Source organism: Typopeltis vanoorti, chromosome 20 (genome assembly GCF_054136105.1).
Source record: "Typopeltis vanoorti isolate ZY-2024b chromosome 20, IOZ_Tvanoo_1.0, whole genome shotgun sequence".
Lineage (NCBI taxonomy): Eukaryota > Metazoa > Arthropoda > Arachnida > Uropygi > Thelyphonidae > Typopeltis > Typopeltis vanoorti.
In genome coordinates, this window is record NC_143568.1 from 105107917 (window position 1) to 105127025 (window position 19109).

General features: G+C 35.9%; 1 protein-coding gene across 1 annotated transcript in view; it reads left to right on the top strand.

Moving 5' to 3' along the window:
* LOC150095745 (putative RNA-binding protein EEED8.10) overlaps nucleotides 1-19109 on the top strand; it is a 268565-nt gene that overhangs the window by 165569 nt on the left and 83887 nt on the right. Inside the window, exon 12 of the mRNA XM_090410562.1 lies at nucleotides 11741-11851. Coding sequence (XP_090266688.1) covers nucleotides 11741-11851 — 111 coding nt within the window. The remainder of the gene's footprint in view (nucleotides 1-11740; nucleotides 11852-19109) is intronic.

Consider the following 19109-nt stretch of genomic DNA (forward strand, 5'->3'; position numbering starts at 1 on the left):
CATTTGAGCTTTAGTGTCTGAAACTGCCAAGTATACTTTTCTGCTTAAGGCATTACTTTTTTACTTCTATACAACTGCTAATAATATATTAATCTTGAATCCACCCAATCATAGAATACTGCTCATACATTGATTGTGCACACAAAGCTCAAGATTGCTTGATGCTTTTCAGAAGAGGACAGTATGATTGATTACCCTTCTCTCACAGATCCACTCATCTTTCTGTCATAGATATTCAGTTGCAGCTTTATGTCTCTTCGGGTATTTTCATGGACAACACTGCTGAACTGGCCATTATCATTCTTCCACTTTCTTCCAAAACTGTAAGAACAAGAGACTACTGATTACTTCAGCTCTAAGCTTACTGAACCAACTCGTTTCTTGTTTTTCATTCCAACTATCTTTGTTCTTTGGAACAGCTTCCTACTTAAAGCCTACAACTTTCAGCTGTTAAAAAAAAAAAAAAAAAAAAAAAAAAAAAAAAAAAATTGCTCAAGAAAGCAACGTTTGATGAAATATATAAACATGAGGATGTTCTGAAAAGTTGTGATAATCACCATGAAGGAATTGAGATAGAACCATGTAACTTACACATTATTCTACATATTCCCCACAAAGTGTTATATACTTATTATAATGCTGCTGCATCATTTGCAGTCCTGAGAAAAAAGCCTTTCCCTTGTTGCACAAACTGTCATTTTTGTTCTAGGTTTTTGTCAGAACTTTTCAGATAAAGTATAAATTATGTATAAGATAAAAATACAGCAAATAAAGAATAAAATACAGTATAAATTGTGCATGTATTATATATAATTTGTACTTGATTCAGTATGTAATAAACATATAAATAAAATCAGTCACCAAATCTGCATTAATTGACATGTCATGTTTTATGTAAATGAAATTTAATTCTACATTTAGTTGGACCATATTCTAAGAATAACTGAAATACAAAAATGACAGTTAAAAAAAAAGAGTTTGGATAGTTTACATTATGAAGCTGTTTTTTTTTTTTTTTTTTTTTTTTTTTTTTTTTTTTTTTTTTTTTTTGTATTTAAAAAAAAAAAAAAATAATGAAATGCAGTTAGAGCCTGCGTAGCTCAGTGGATGTGGCGTTTGCATACCATGGCGCTTGGCCGCATGAAGGAAGACTTGGTTTCGAGTCTAGTCGGCAACTAGAGGAAATTTTTCTAAGCCTTTTTTCGACCGGTTCCCGAGTTAGTCGATCTCTGGCACGGGCAAGCGGGTTTTTCCTCCCGGAAACTTGGGTTTTTTGTCCTGTAAACTCAAGAAAATCGACTGTAGACCCCACATTATTTCAGACATTAAATATATTGTGTTAGGGTCAGGGACCACAAGATGGCGGCATGTTTGAGCCGTCTCTCTTCACTGCGTACCGCTTAATTAGTGATAGCCTTGGGCCATCTATCTCTGATTGGGTACCAGTGGAGATTGAACTGCCCACTCAGTCTCCAAAAAGTTAGATAGGGCTAAATGGCCTCGCCTACTCCCATATACGGGAATAAAAAGGCGTTAGCTGTTTTTGATTTTTTTGATGAAATACAGTTTGTCAAGAAATTTCTTTTTTGATTCCTAATGTCATTCTCATTCCACAGCAGAGTGCCATTATGAATGTGAGATTAGACAAGTAAAATTGGCATGAAAATGTAAAAATTATTATATTGATAATGATATAAAAGTTAATAAACTAAATGAAATAAAACTTTAAAAAAAATCATAAATGGAAGTGTGATGGATTGTGTTCTTTTGTTGTTCAAAAATCATTGGAGCAACTATTGAAACTAACTTATTAAAAGTAGTCTGCATGCACTTCTATTTTTCATAGTGTTATTATTTTTTTAATTATTGATCTGTTTTCTACTTTTTCCACTCAAGTTTTAGGATTACTGTTAATAACTTGTTAGATTTTTAATGGAGTAAAACAGCACTGAGAAAGAATTAAAATTAATATTTAACCTTCCAATATTTTATCTCAGTCACATCACCGAGGTATTGTTGGGGAGTACAATATGAGACTTGTCTCTCTCTCTCTCTCTCACACACACACACAAGACACCACATAATTAAGTGAAAAACATGGACAAAAAACTATAATCTTAAGTTAGTTAAGATTATAGTTTTTTTTGTTCAGGTTGGTGGCTTAGAATGTAAACGGGGATCTCAAAGTATTAGTGTTTCCCATATCATGGGAAGTTTAATGAAGCCATGTTTATTTAAATTAGGCTGATTTCTGAGAGAGGCTGCAGATTCTAAAGCAGTCTTTCTCTTTTAAATTTATGATGGAGCATGGTGGTATTTTTGCAATTAATTATATGAGCCATATCCCAGTCATAGTCTTCATGGTCTAATGTTTTATTTATTTATTTTTTTTATATTTAACCCACACACACACAAGAGGTACAAGAACCTATCTGTGAGGTGCAGCTAAGGATTGAGAAAGAAGAAACCTATTGACATTCTTCCTAAAAATCTGTAGGTTGAAATCATTGGTAACCACATAATGGAGATAGATGACTGTTCCAGGGGACAGAGGTAGATGGATTAAATGAGGAAGAGGAGAAACAAATTTGATGAGTTTACTGTAATGGGATATTGGACAGCTGCTGCTCTTGTTTTAACAGGCCTCATAGACGCAGAGCTGACACACTGTGCCTATGAGATAGAGGTGAGCCTGTGAGGGAAGAGTCATATATGAGCTGAATTGCTCTCCTCTGGACAGCAAGAATTTTTGAGGAGGGTGTACTACCCCAAATGTATGAACAGTATTCTAAAGATGGGTGGATGTAAATAGCTTCTTGAGCAGAAAAGAATATCTAGGTTTATAAGAAACTAAGGAAGCTATTGATGTGATGTATCTGTGCCAAAAGAGGCTGGAAGTGAATATCAGTATAAGGAGAGAGAGTTCATCCTGGCTGGTAATATGTGTAATGAGAATGAGGGAAGGTATGCTGAGGTCCTTTTTGTGAGAGAAAAGGCAGGACTGCATTTTGGTGTCATTAAAGGTGACTAAGTTATCTTTACCCCACTAAAGAATGGTATGGGTATCAGTGTTTAATGCACTGGTTGCAGATGAACTTGATGTAAGGGTTATCTGGCGACAATTGACTATAGTCTTGACTGCAGATGTATTTTTTATGTTCTTCCATGTGGATGTGGCTGATCTTCATGTCTGCTCATAGTAGGCTAACTTGCAGGTCCAGGGAATCTCTGTATACTCCCGGAGCTGAAAGAGAATGTATTTGGTCTTTAGTTGAGTACATAAAAGTAGCTAGTTTCAAGTGGGGCTTGAAAGCCTTGCAAAGGTTCTTTAAGATACTTGCCATTTTTTTCTGAAGTGCCTCAGACATAGGAGATGATGATTGTATTACTGAAATCTTGCTGAAAAGAAGGTTGAGGATTTCAGTTATTTTTCTTGTTTTGCTAATTTATAGCTTGGGGAATCTGTAGCATCTTCTATAAGTCTTGGGGGAGGTGAATTGGGTTTGTGGATTTTTGGTAATCCATATATCTGGAGGTGGGGGGGGGGGGCTGATGGGTTTGAGTTTTTTGTGATTTCAGGCCAGATAGAAACTTTTTTTGAGCAGAATTTTCGATTTTTTGATCTGAGATTTGGTGGGATCATAATCTCAAGGTTTGAGTGATCTCTAAGAATGATGTTCATATTTCCATTGTATTCACTGACATTAAGAGTTACATTAGGGTCTCCCCCCCCCTTGTCATCTTCCTTGAAGGCCCTGTGTTAGCAAGATGGTAGATTTCTTTTAAGGGGTGAAGATCTAGAAAGAATGCTGGCAACATCAAACCTAATGGTGTTAGCTATTTCCTGAGCTAAGTTACAGATACCACATTCTATATTGAATGTTACGTCTAGTGCCAGCGTTTGATTTGGAGCAACCACATAATTCTGGCCAAAACTTAAGGTAGTGATGGCAGCTTTGTTAAGCTTTTTTGACAACAAATTAACTACTTTATGATGAAGTCAAACTAGAGGAATGGGTTTAGAATCCAAAAGAGTGTTGTCTTTTTTTGACATGTTTATTTTTAAGAATTCTTTCTGAGCAGAGGCTTCTGAAATATCAAAGAGAATGGTATGGAGTTCAATATGAGTATGTAGTATGTAGCTCGTACGTACTACATAATTAGCTAACAGCAGTTTGTTAATTTCATTAGCTAACTGCTAATTCTATGCTACAGCAATCTCTCTCTCCTGAGCTTCTCATAATCACCAGTTTTATAGTTCCACATATACCCTTTCTTCACTTGGTTGGCAACCAGTCATGTAATCACTTAATGATCACTCTAACTAACTGGACGTAGATTTACACTTTTTTTTTTATAATAAAATTCTCTGATGCAATGATTAAATCCAAGATTCTCAATCCTTCTGTGCCCTCTGTTACATATTGCCTGAGGTAGTCCCTCAAAAATTCAAGATTTTCTTTACTTCACATTTGCTATCTCATCATCCTGATCTGTACAATTTTGTAATTAAAATCACCCATAACGATCACCCTTTTCCCATTCTTGACTTCTTCTTTTTCAGCAGCTTTTCCCACTTAAGCAGGGTCACTGTTTGTGGTGAGTCTTATCCACAACTTCCTGTCTTGGGCTGTAGCCACATACAAGTTCTTCATCCTCAAGTCCTCCTCCACCATCTCCCTCCATCTCTTCTTTGGCCATCTGCACTTCCTCTTCCCCTGCACATCCATCTGCATGACCTTTCTTCTCACATGCTCTTCCTCCCTCCTCATCACATGACCAAACCATCTCAACCTTGCCTTCTGCATCTTTGCTCCTAAGTTCGTAACTTTCACTGTTCCCCTTACATAGTCATTTCTCAGATGATCCTTTCTGGTCACACCACACATCCTAAGCATTCTCATCTCCGCTACCTCCATCCTGCTGATGTTATTTTTCCTCAGGGCCAACAAAGTTTCCAAAGCATATGTCATAGCTGGTCTCACTACTGTCCTGTAAATTTTGCCTTTTAGATTGATCAGCACCCTCTTATCACATAGCACTCCAACCATCTCTCTCCAGTTCCTCCATCCTGCTTGTATCCTGCATCCCACTTCCTTCTCAACCTCACCATCCTCTTTCATTGTTGAACCTAATTATCTAGAGTCATTGACCTTTCTGATGATATTTCCTTCCAGCTCCAGATCTGTCTCCTCGCTGCCATCCACTTTGCAACACATATACTCGGTCTTACTTCTGCTCAGTCTCATACCCCTCTCTTCCAGTACTTTCCTCCAACTTTCCAGTTTGGCTGCCACTTCTTTCTTGATCCTGCACACAGCACGATGTCATCTGCACATAACATAGTCCAAAGTGTATCTTCTCTCACTTCCTCCGTCGCCACTTCCATCACAATATTAAACAGGAACGGACTTAATTCAGACCCATGATGCAAGCCAACTGTCACTGGAAAACTTCCTGTCACTCCCAGGCAGGTTCGAACACTTGTATTCACATTTCTGTACATCTCCTGCACCAACCTGACATATTTCTCTGGTATCTTCTTCTCTCTCAGACACCTCCAGACTTCTTGCCTTGGCACTCTATCATACGCTTTCTCCAGATCAATAAATACCAGATGTAGCTCCCGTTGCTTCTATTGAAACTTTTCATCATCTGTCATACCCCAAAGATAGCATCTGTGGCCGATCGACCAGTCATGAAGCCAAATTTCTCCCTTGCAATCCCCACCTCCTTCCTCAGTCTTCCATCAAGAACCCTTTCTAGGATTTTCATTGTGTGGGACATCAACTTTATTTCTCTGTAATTCTTAGTCTTGTTCATCCCCTTTATCCTTGTAGATAGGGACAAGAGTACTTTTCCTACATTCCTTGGGTATATTTTCCTGTTTGCAAACTTTCATGAACAGGTCCCACAGCAGGTCAATTCCCTCTTCCTCAGAGCCTTCCAATCCTCCACTGGAATCCTGTTGGGGCCCACCAATTTTCCATTCTTCATCCTCTTCATGGCCTCCTTCACTTCCACTCTACTGATGTTCTGCACCATCCCCTCAGAAGGCTGCCTATCCTCTCTGTGAGTCCTCACATTTTCCTCATTCAAAAGTCCCTCAAAGTATATTCTCCATCTGTTTCTTATGTCCACATCCCTCCATTTTCCCATTCTTGGCTAATTTGCTTATACATTTCCTGGTTACTGTTATATCTTTGCCATTTGTTATATTGTTGTTATTTCGTTATATTTTGCTTTATTAAATCTTATCTATGGTTCTTTAGTCTTTCTACCAATTGTTCTGCTGTTCCTATTCCAGCCACTAATATACAATGCTTAGTCTTAATTAGAGCCGATTTCTATCAGACACCATTCTTTCTAATGGATCACGTGTACTATTCTTGCAGACAAAGAGAATGTTCCGGGTGAGAACCAAATTCTTCTATTGTTGTAGATCTGGAGTTCGCTCCTTTTCGGAATCAAGAAAAATTTATTTGTTAATACAGCTGCACCATCTTGATTCCTGTACAGGAAGGATATTCCTATCAGAGAGTTAATGCACAGATAATTACGCGACCTTAGAATCTATTATTTATTTATACCCTATTAGTTTATTCCTTAATCAGCAGTCGTAACCAATTCCCCCCCCCCACTGCGCACTTGAATTTACACAGGTTCTAATTTTAGCAAGCGGTACATTGGCATGAGAAATCAGGCAAGTTTCTTAGGTATAGAAAACAAAAACATTTATTTTACACTAAGGTACTGTACACAGAGATCAAAATTTTGCTTCAGACATATAATAACTTGTTCATAAAAGGATATCTCAAAATTTCTCAGACAATCTGTCTAATTATAACTAAGTAGTCACTTAATATCACTTAATATATTTCCAACAGATCAATTAATATAATTCTCGTTAACTTATCACAGTTATATAAATGAACAATCCTTCAACTTCCCAGATTAGACTACAATACACCAAAATTCTATTATAGGCATAACTCAGTAACAATGAACTTCTGGAAATACAACATCTAGCTACAAGGTAAAACACTGTAGTCCAGACAGTTATAAAAAGGTCCTATCACATACACAGTTAGCACTTTCACTCGCCCTGGTCCTGCTCTCAGTACAAAAGACAATAAAAGTTTCTACTTTACCGACCACGTGGACATAACATCAATCTTTGCTGATTCCTTTCGGTTAGGTTCCTAGGTCTGCTATCTATAATTTCCTCCGACTTCTTACTACCTGTGATTACGATCACGAAACACCGCTATTCCTATAACTTTAACGACACTGCTTCGACAGATAGGCACATACAACTCGGCATAAGGCTGTGGTTTCCACTGGCTGCATGGCTGTGCCGTTGCTGCACTTGAAGCGGATTTGCTACCTGACTTTGTAGCCATCGTTGACCTTCCTTCTTGTCATCGCCACAAACTGCTTCCATCGGAACCCATGTTTGAGGGAGAGAGACACCACGAAGAACAGAGGACTAAGAGAGCGCTATATTCGCTGGCAAATCCTTATATCCCCTAGTTCACTCTCCCAACTACGTCAATGGTTGCTCACGATACCTAACCCTTTTTTTTTTTTTGCACACTCCCCCATGCTTCTCCCTGAAATGCACCCCATCACGTGGGTGCCGTACACGTGTCTCGGACTTCGCACTGCGATGCCCCGGGGTTATGTTGAAAAACTGATTAGACTAAAGTGGACTTGGCTTAAATTTTCTCCTTCTAAAGTAACTTTCACTAAGACCTTTTAGACTCTGGTATATTATTTCTAAGACGCTTTACAATTTATCACTTACAAAATTTCGTTAATAAAATGTTAATACATTAAAGTTTTCACTTACACCTGTGTACAAGCATTTCCTTTTTATAGAGTTTTTAGATCCTAGTAAAATCCTGAATGAAATTCAGGATTTTACTAGGATCTAAAAACAAAACCACCTATGTTTAGAATACTGCTCACATGTTTGGGATTTGGGACAATGTGCCTAACTTCCCTTAAAATCCTTGACGCAGTTCAGAGGTGAGCAATTAAGTTCATAGATGATCTCTCTCTTACAGATTCTCTTCAACCAGTGTCTCACAGATTCAGTGTGATGCACTATATATCTATTCTATAGGTATATCTCGGTCCTCATATGCACCCTAGACAGCACTGATGTGCATATGTCTCTTGACCTCTCGTTTATGGGATGCGCACATGCACACATTAAAATCATTAAAATTCTTCAAAAAAAAAAACGGAGGAAGAATTTTGCATTAATGAACTGAAGAATTACATAATTGTCTTGAAGGTTTGTTAGTGGGCAATCAATTTCAGTTTCAGTCTGCTAAAACAATCTGCTGATGCCTTTTATTTCCCTTATAGGGAGTAGGCAAGGCCATTTTAACCCTGTGCCAATTTCTATAATTAGCATTGTTATATTCTTAATAAACCGCTTGTTTGCTAATAAATTATTAACTTATAAAAGAGTTTGAAAACAAGATGCAATCTTTAGAGACCAAATGGCAAAATCTGAAGAAAATATTGATTGATTCAGTGAGAGAAGCATATATAATGTTTGCAAGGATAGAAATCGCCACTTGCAGGTACTGAATGGCGATTTCTACTTCTTGAAAGCAGCCTCATGGTGCTTTCAGGAAGTTCAAGAAATCATATCACTGCTGTGCCTTTATGACTTCTCATAGTGCTTACCAGAATCCTTGCTTTTAACCTCCTGTGGCTTAAGGTTTCCTTGTCCCACTCATCTATTGTATTTACAACTTTCCAAATTCTGAAAACCACTCTATCCTTTTCACCTTCCTAACCATGAAGTTTGACTTTTTTGTAATCCAGTTGTTCCTAGCTGATTTTAATTTCTGTAATAATGAAAGATTTTTTTTTGCAACACCACTGACCAGTGAATTTTTGCTGTCAGCAGTGACCTAACACAAATCGTATGGTCTGCTTACTTTAGAGACCATAACTTTTTTTAGCCAGCTCTCCATCCAGATACACTGTATATATCACCTCTTTTCTCAGTAACTCGACCAGAATCTCTTGCACAGAACTCGCCTTCCAGGCACTCCCATGCTCGTGTCCTTCACTGCTGCAAAGGTACCAAGTGGGACAACCTGCAGAACTTCCACTCTTTTGACCTAAGCGCCTGCTCTGAGAAAGAGTTCTACCAAAGCAGTTGGGGGGGAAAAAAAGAAATCTCAGCTCTTATTGCAGGTAGCTTTCAACAAGAAACCTGGGCATCATACTCAGCCTATGCTGAAGTATCCAAATAAGTGTAAAATAACTAGTGAGCAAATCCAGTCTGACTTCATAAAAGATCAGTAGTATAAAACTGTCCTCCTGTCCAAATAGAAGCAGTGCCTTCTGGTCCCTTACAAATACCACTCAATGTAACATTTGCACACCTAAAGCTGCCTTCATGGCATTACTGTTCTCTCCCAATTCCTTTATAGATGACCAAGTTAAATAACCTCCTACCATACCATACCAGAAACTGTGCACCATATACTTCCCTCCTGTAGTTTTTTTTTTGACAACAAAGACATCAGAAGTTTAGTATTCTTCTGATGGTACTTAATTCTCTAATTTTACTTAGATGTATTCCAGAAATAACTTGTCTTATATAATCTTTCCCATGTTCTATACTCAACTGGCACTTATTCCAAAGCACGGAAACCAGCATATGTCCATCTTATTTCAAAAAATGAAGTTGAGAAATAATGGAGAAAATCCTCTGTCTAGAAGCCTACCAGTTAATTAGTGCCACTACCAGTCTGAATTCCGCTGATTTAGATCCACAGCTAACCTCTGAGTTTATATCACCCACCAGTGAACATGTGCCTTGGAAAGGTTTGGTGGAACATGTGTGCTTTTGCTCTTGACATTTCTCGAGCTTTGATCCTGTTGTGCCTTGCATCAAGGATTGCTTGCTTAGTAAATTGCCATCCATTGGCCTACTTGCGACCCATAATTGTGTAGTGAGCTTTCTTTCTGGTTGCTCACTGCATATCATTGTGGATGGCTCCATCTCAGTCAGGGCTGTGTTCTGTCACCTACCCTCTTCTGTTATACATAAATTACCTACTCTCAGTCACCACTAAACTTATTTACAGATTTGCTGATTACATGCCTTCATCATACTTCTTAAAAACCAAGTGGTACTCAGACATCCTGAGCTTCAAGATCATCTGTATGTAGTGCTTTAAACACTCTTCATACAATCTTTCACTGAAGTAAAAATAACTTGATAACTTTGAAAGCTACCAAAACACAGTCTAGCCTATTTTCTTTGAAAAAAGGATCGATCTCATCTCACTTACTTTTACCCTCGGTAATACACATATCACTAGACAGAGATCTTTCCTTGGACTGACATTTACCTCTAGCATTTATGTCAGTCCTAACACTCTAGGACTGACATAAATACATCATGTTAATATGAATAATTATGGAAAAACACTGCAGTGTTCAGAAATACACACACACACATGCTGGATCACAGACTACATTGGTACATACAGCAGTGTACAAATAAAAATAAAATTTAAAAAATTATTATTATGCAATACCTCTAAGGACTCATTGTGAGAGGGCACTCTACACACATATCTCAACATTTATCCTGCTACTAATCCTCCAATTACATACAACTCACCATCTCCACTATTTGCTCATTCAACTTATATTAATCATTGTTTGTTATACATGAGGCCAAAATATGTTTAATATTTTATACAGATATTTTGTTTGAAAACTAGAATTTATCATCCTATTTTTTGGTCAGCTTCCATGATCCATATAATAATATGGCCTTAACATTGCTATTAAAGATCTTTATTTTGGTTTTATAATATTTTGATGATTTACACGTATTATTTAATTTTCTGAACACGGCATTAACTTTGTCAGTCTCTTTGCATTATAACCCTGTCAGTTTCAGTTTTGCCTTCAGTATCTACATTTGCTCCCAAGTATATCGAATTCTTAACTACTTCTATAGCCTGTTGATTGATTTTAATTTTTTTTGTGGCATAGCATATTATTTATATATATATATATATATATATATATTCATATTTATATACTGACTATAACCGAGACTAGAATAACAATTAAATTTATTCAAAACGCAACATGTTTCATCGGATTATTCGACTTCTTCAGGCGCGGGAACATAGAAAGCAAGTAAACACTATAAAAAACATCGTATCACTATAAAACTATCATAAAATCAATTAGCTTTGAACTGTAGCTACAGTCCGTATAGTGGTACGATGTTTCTTATAGTGTTTACTTGCTTTCTATGTTCCCATGCCTGAAGAAATCGGACAATCTGATGAATGTTGCGTTTTGAATAAATTTAATTGTTATTCTAGTCTCGGTTATAGTCAGTATATATATATATATATAATGTATAGTTATACCAATTTTTTTCCCTCACAAATGCACATACATATTCTTGAATCTACTATTATGGATGAAAACAAGAATAAAAGTAATGTACTGTAATACGTATCTAACCAAAAAAAAAATTGTTCATATTTGCATTAAGGGGATTAATCTTTGTCTTGCTCAGTTAGCTACCATTTAATTATGATCAAGAAACAGATAATGTAAACCATTCTGTTAAGGTTATTAAATTTCTGAACACATAAAATACAAACAAAAAATTAATATATTTATTCATGTTAAATCTTTTAAATTTTTTTTTTTTTTTTTTTTTTTTTTAAAGTTCAGTCCAGCTGGGTTTACTAAAGTAGCCACACGATGTCGTCAGCTGACAGCCTTATATCTAAATGGTTGTTGTGAATTGGCAGATCGAGCATTAGAACTACTGTGCCAGGTATTTTACATTTCATTATATTACACATGTATGCTTTATCATTTTTATATAGGCTTTATTTGATTCCCCTTATGCAAATATAATATTTTATTACTCATCTTTGTTAGCATCCTGAAATAGCAGTACTCTTGAAGTGGGCAAATGGAGTTATTGAATAAAATAATATAATATTATATTTTAAGGAAATTATAATATGAACTAATATTAACCACAATAAATTTAATATTTTCACTATTTCAGCAAAGTCAAATTGCCATCATCACAGAACACAGTACAATATGATGGTGAATATTTCTGTGCAAGAAATGAATCCCACCAGGCATATAGGAACGTTTTGGGAAAATTTGGAGAAAAGGGCAAAGATAATAATCATCATCATCATCAAATTCCTGCCATGTACCCGCTAGGGGTGTACAGATAAAGATAATAATAATGGTAAGTATTTACTGGACTTCTGCTCAGAACATGGACTAGTCATTCAACGTAAAGATCTGCACAAGTTCACATGGAGAGAAGACACAAGAAATAAGATAAGCCTCATTGACTGTGTCATTGTTGATAGTGATATCTTCATGCTCATTCAGGATAAAAGACTGTACAGAGGATTTGAAATTGGAAGTGACCATTACTTAGTACTAAGCAGGATAAAAATGGATATTACAAAGAAAAGAACAGTATGTAAAAAAGTTTTAAAATGAATTAAAGTTGAGCAGCTTTTACAAGTAAATTGTAGACTTCACTATACCACACTATTGAAGCAAATTTGAAGCAGTTTCGAAATCAAAAACCAAACCTTGGAATCTCAGTGGCAAACTTTGAAGAAGACATTGATTGATTCAGCTAGGGAAGTATGTGGTGAAGTTGTCTGCAAGGATAAAAAAAATCAGAATACCAATGGTGAACACAAGAAGTTAAAGAAGCAGTCCTGGAAAAGAAGAAAGCATACCAAAAGTTCCTAGAAAATAAGTCAGCAGATGCCCTAAAAGAATACAGAGAAAAATCTAAGAGAACTATGCCGTGTGTAAAGTAGCTAAACACAAGTCATGGGAAGACTTTGGTAAGAATATAGAAAATGAATATCAGGAAGGTGGTAAAGTGTTCTGGAGGCTATTGAAAAAGCTTAGAAATGAAGGAAAGAGTACTGTAAAAGAAATCAGAAATGATAATCGTGACATGAAAATTTTCAAGAGGAGCACATATCAATACTTGAGGTAGGAAAAACCATCAAAAACTTGAAATGTGGAAAGGCAGCCGGAGTAGATGGCATTTGACCAGAAATACTTAAGTATGGAGGTATAAAAGTTTTGTAGTTGCTATGCTGCATAATTCAGAGGGCCTTGCCTGGTCGGGAGGTCGAATTCCCAATAATTAGAGTAGAGTTCTCGGAGTATCCATATATAAAAAAGCGAATAAAACTGAATGTGAGAATTACAGAGGAATTTCTGTACTAAGCGTTACAGGTAAGATTTATCAAGCATACTTGAAAAGAGGTTGAGAAAGATCGTGTAAGAGAAGCTTGGAGAAAAACATGCTTGGTTCGGGCTAAATAGAGGTTGTCAAGATCAGATTTTCTCTTTAAGAATATTAGACATTACTTCACTTTGATTATTAATTAACTTAAGGAATTCACAACGTACACTAGAATATAAATTAAATAAACTTTAATATATATTTCCAATATTTCGGCAACGTCACGTTGCCACCTTTTATGTATGATGAAGGCGGCAACGTGATGTTGCCGAAATATTGGAAATATATATTAAAGTTTATTTAATTTATATTCTAGTGTACGTTGTGAACTCCTTAAGTTAATTAATAATCATATTTCACTTTAAGACAGCTATTTAGCACAGTTTTTTTGTGAAGATGACAGGTTAAATCTGGAAATAGACAACAAAATAAGCAAAGCTGGTATAGTGGGTAGCCAGCTGAATAAATTTGTATGGAATAAGATAGAAATTATAAACACTAAAGTAGCAGTATACAAGACAGTGTTTAAACCAGTTTTAAGTTATGGATCTCAGAGTTGAGTTAGAAATAGAGCACTTGATCAAACACTTGAGACCACAGATATGAGGGTTCTGAGAAAAATGAGGAGTGAACTGATGGCATCAATGGCAGAATCATATTAAAAATTAAGATATTAGAAAGAAATTTGACATTATTAGCATTCAAGAATGTGTCAGCAGAGCTAATCTAAGGTGGTATGGCTGCTTAAATAGAATGGGTGAAAAAAAAAAAAAAAGGTTAGCAAGACAATTTGATGGCAAGAAAGAGACCCAGAGGAAGACCATGGTCCAAGTGGATTGATTCGGTCAGAAGTGCTTTAGAAGCATGAAATGTTAGGTATGACAATATTAGAGTGCTCACAATTAATAGATTAATTTGGAGGAAAATTGTTGATAGGAAATTAATATTAATGTAAACTTAATCATGTAGTGCTGTCATATTAAACTGAACACCCGTTTGCGGTACATCAGGAAATTGATATTGATATTTCTGTGCTTTAGCTAGTTAAGATGGATACTGTCAGTCTGTTCACCAATGCCCCCAGAGACAACATAATAGTTGTTCAGAAACATTTTCCTCCTGACACAGTCTATTCAGACACTGCTTAGATAACACATTTTTTTTAATGTAAAAATGTGTTATCTAAGCAATAACACCAGCCCTAGCAAATCTCTTTCTGGAAAACTTAGAAAAGAAGGGTTGCTGAAAAATATAATAAAAAAACTGAAAAACTTGGTTGATTTGTATTAATGACATTTTCATTATTTGGTCAGGAATAACAGAGGACTTAAAGCAACTTAAAAACTATCTGAACAGTTTGCACCCAAACATAAAATTCACTCTTGAATGTGGAAGAACACAGAAAATTACCATTCCTTGACATCCTTCTTGAAGCATCTGAGGAAGAAAAAAGATTGATCTTTTCAGTATATAGAAAACCAACTGCAGCTGGAAGATTCTTACATATCATCATCCATTTCAAAAGATAGCATAATAAAAACATTATGGGACAGAGTCTACAACATTTCCTGTACATCAGAAAAAAAAAGGAATGAAGAATTTCATTACCTGAGGCATAATCTTTTCCTTAACGAGTATGAATGGATGATGATGATTAACAGAATTCCTGACAGTTCTTTTCAAATAAACAAGATTTCAAAATTTAGGCACTGGAGGATACCATAGAAACAGAACTGCAAAACATACTCTTTGCTAATGTAGAAACTGCATGGAACCAGGGGAAGAACAATAGTCAAAAACACATAATATCAAGAATATTATGAAAAAGTTGCAGCATTGCTTCATAATTACAATGTTAAATTAGTTCTTTCCAAATGCATAAGATTTCTAGGTTCTTACATCCTCCTATAAAGAAACCAGAAGTATAATAAATTCATTCTCTCTTGTAGCATTTGCCATGAATTCTAGATGGAATGATCTGGAGAGAGATGCATATAAAGGATGTTGAGAACAAAGGGAGCTACAATCGGGTTAGCCTTCTAAACAACAAATATAGGCCACCAATTAGTTTGGCAAAAAAAAAAACAGAAATGCTATATATTGATCATAACTGTTTTATACAAAAATTTAAAGTGCCCTCAGAAATGCCCCACACCACCAGCGCTATGTAACAAAAACCAAGAATAAGGGGAATAAGGAGCCATGGACCAAAGGCTGCAGCAGAGGCTGTCTGCAGATAGTTTGTCATAAGCCTCTATGAACTCGGAGGATCCAAATAGAGAAAATGCTACTGTATCCGGAACAGCCGACGTGACTGCCTTTCAAGCACAGGAAGCAGTTGGGAAATATGCAATGTGGTCAGTCAAAAAGTTCTTACCTCCTAACTTTCAATATAAGAACACTTTATAAGACAGGAAAGCTGGGACTAATAGAAAAGAAATTGGAAAAAATCAAATGGGATATAATTGGTCTTGCAGAAACACATTGACCAGGAGGAGCTGTAAACTTAGAAAGTGGAAGATTGTTCTACTCAGGAAGAGATGATAATGTCCATAGAGAAGGAGTTGGCTTGCTAGTAAAAAATATCCTTATGAAATCCATCACGGCTATTGAGCCACACGGACCAAGAATGATCTCAGTTAGAATGAAAGCTAAGGAAGAGAGGATATACATAAAAGTAATCCATAATCCAGATCTATGCACCAGACCACTCACATGATGATGAGAAATAGATATCTTTTATCACAAACTACAAGACCTCATAAACAAAACTAATAAAAAAGATATCGTAATAATCATGGGCGATTTCAACTCCAAAATAGGGAAATACTCGCCAGATATGAAGGGTGTCATGGGCAAATTCGGAATAGATGAGAGAAATAACAGAGGAGAAAAATTACTTGAATTCTGCAAACAAAATAATCTATTTATTTCCTACACCCAATTCTATCACAGGCCCTCCCATAAATATACTTGGACATCACCAGATGGAGTCACCAAAAATTGTATTGACTATATTTTAATAAGAAATAAATGAAAGCATCGGTCCAAAAATGTCAAAGGCCTAAAAAAGCCTGATTTGACTCTGACCATGATGTCCCCTCTCGGCAGAGATTAAATTAAAATTTAAAAATAACATCCCAAAGAGTAACTGTAACCAAATAGACATAAGCAAAATAAACGAAGAACATATAAATAAATTATATGAGGATACCAGTACAGTAACGAGGGTATGAAGCGCCTGTGGCAAGTGTCTAACTTGCACCCCCAACCCAAAAATGACAAAAATTTAGAAAAATTTAATGTAACAAGTTAAATTTTACTAAATGCAATATGTTAAATACTTACTATTAACTCCATCAAAATGAGTTGCAGAATTTGTTTCTAAAGCGGTGTATTGCCAAAATTTAAAAATACAATATAAAATAGCGGACTTTTATATTTATTTATTTATTTTTATTTTTACGTTTTGCGCCTTTGGTGGGCGGCTCTTTCGCCACGGCCTCGTTACGGCACTGGAGGATACCATAGAAACAGAACTGCAAAACATACTCTTTGCTAATGTAGAAACTGAATGGAACCAGGGGAAGAACAATAGTCAAAAACACAGCTATCAAGATTCTAGGCACAGCCATTAAACCAAATAACAATTGGATCACCCAGAAAAACTCCTAGAAGAAAAAAGAGAGGCTATAAACACGTTAAATCAGAATAATTCTGAAGAAAGTAGACAACACTATAAAAGGCTAAAAAATAAAATCGATAGAATGTGCAAAGCGGCAAAGGAATCATGGTTAGAAAAAAATGTAAAACAATGTGAGGAAGCAAATAAAAAGCATGACAAACTGTTTACAAAATAATAAAAGATCTAACCAAAGAATATATAATAACATCACTTTAAAAATGAAAGATTCCAATAATATAGAAACCAGTCAATTTAAGATATACAAAAAATATGAAAAGAATACTACCAAACACTATTCCAAAGAAAGAATGTGGGGATCATCAAATAGCAAAGAAAAAGAAAGGGCACCTGCTATCCTAAAAGATGAGCTACTTAAAGTGAAAAACCAAATGAAAACATCCAAAACTCCTGGAATTGACCAAATTCCTACAGTTTGTTCTCTGGAACTCTGGAAACATAGAGGCCAGGGAACCATAAAATATTTATTGAAACTTTTTAACCAAATTTTATTCTTAGGAGAAATACCTAAGGAGATTGGGAAAACTGGGATCATAATTCCCATCCATAAAAAAGGTGATAAACAAAAATGTGAAAATTATTGCCCTATCGCCCTTTTGTTACCAGCACATTTCTGCTATAGTATTAAGTGTGAAGACTTGATCAATTGTATATTCGAATTATACAAAACTGTGTGCATGAATTAATAGAAGAAAAAATAATAATAGAAGAAATTAATAAAAGACCCACAAGATATACAATTGATCAAGTCTTCACACTTAATACTATAGCAGAAATGTGCTGGGAACATAATCTATCACTGTACTGCAACTTCATTAACTTTAAACAAGCCTTCAATTCCATAGACAGAGACAAACTGACCAACATTCCAAACTCTAAATCAATAGACTTCAAATCATTGACCTTCATTTCAAACTTTTATAAAGACACAAAAGCACTCATGAAATTTAATAATATAAAAACAGAAGAATTTAAGATAGAAGAAGGAGTCATGCTGGGCTGCTCACTTTCACTGCACTTAATCGACATATACCTAGAGGAAATATGCAAAGATATCTCCAACAAACCAGTGATAAATATAAATGGAAGAAACATCAAATGCACAGGTGATATAGTAATACTGGCAGTATCCAAGCTACTACAATTAGAAAAAACAGTCCATCTTTTAAATGAAGCATGTAAAAACTTTGGAATGAGGATCAACAGCAGTAAGAGCAAAATAATGAAAATAAGAAGAGAAGTTGAAAACATCTCAGTAACCCTGGAGAACCAAACTGTAGAACAAGTAAAATCCTTTGTCTACTTAGGAAGCACCATTACACACAATTTAGACAGCAATGAAACAGTAAAACACAGAATTAACATTGGATTGTCAAACATGAATAAATTAAACCAAATATGAAACAATAACAAACTCTCAAAACATCTAAAAATCAAACTATTCAAAGCCATGATCATCCCTACAGAAACATGTGGAAGTGAGTCATGGTGACTCACTAAGAAGGAACTACTCATAAGTGCATTTGAGTGGAAGTGCCTAAGAAAAATAAACAAAACACTGGACTGAGCATAAAACCACAGAACAAGTAAAGCAGGGCAGGATCTCAACTACCAGGACAACTTTACAGACATTATTCTTCAGCAACAGCTCTGATGGTTTGGCATCCAGAGAATGCCTCCTCACAGACCTCCAAACATTGTGCTAAATGGAAGAACAGGAAAACAGTGCCCACCCAGAAGACCAAGGAGAAGTTGGTTCAGATCCTTCAACTAACTTCAACTAACGCCTTTTTATTCCCATGTACGGAGAGTAGGCGAGGCCATTTAGCCCTATCTAACTTTTGGAGACTGAGTGGGCAGTTCAATCTCCACTGGAACCAATCAGAGATAGATGGCCCAAGGCTATCACTAATTAAGTGGTACAAAGCGAAGAGAGACAGCTCAAATGTGCCGCCATCTCATGGTCCCTAACCCTAACACAATATATTTAATGTCTGAAATAATGTGGGTTCTATGGTCGATTTTCTTGAGTTTACAGGACGAAAAACCCGAGTTTCCGGGAGGAAAAACCCGCTTACCCGTGCC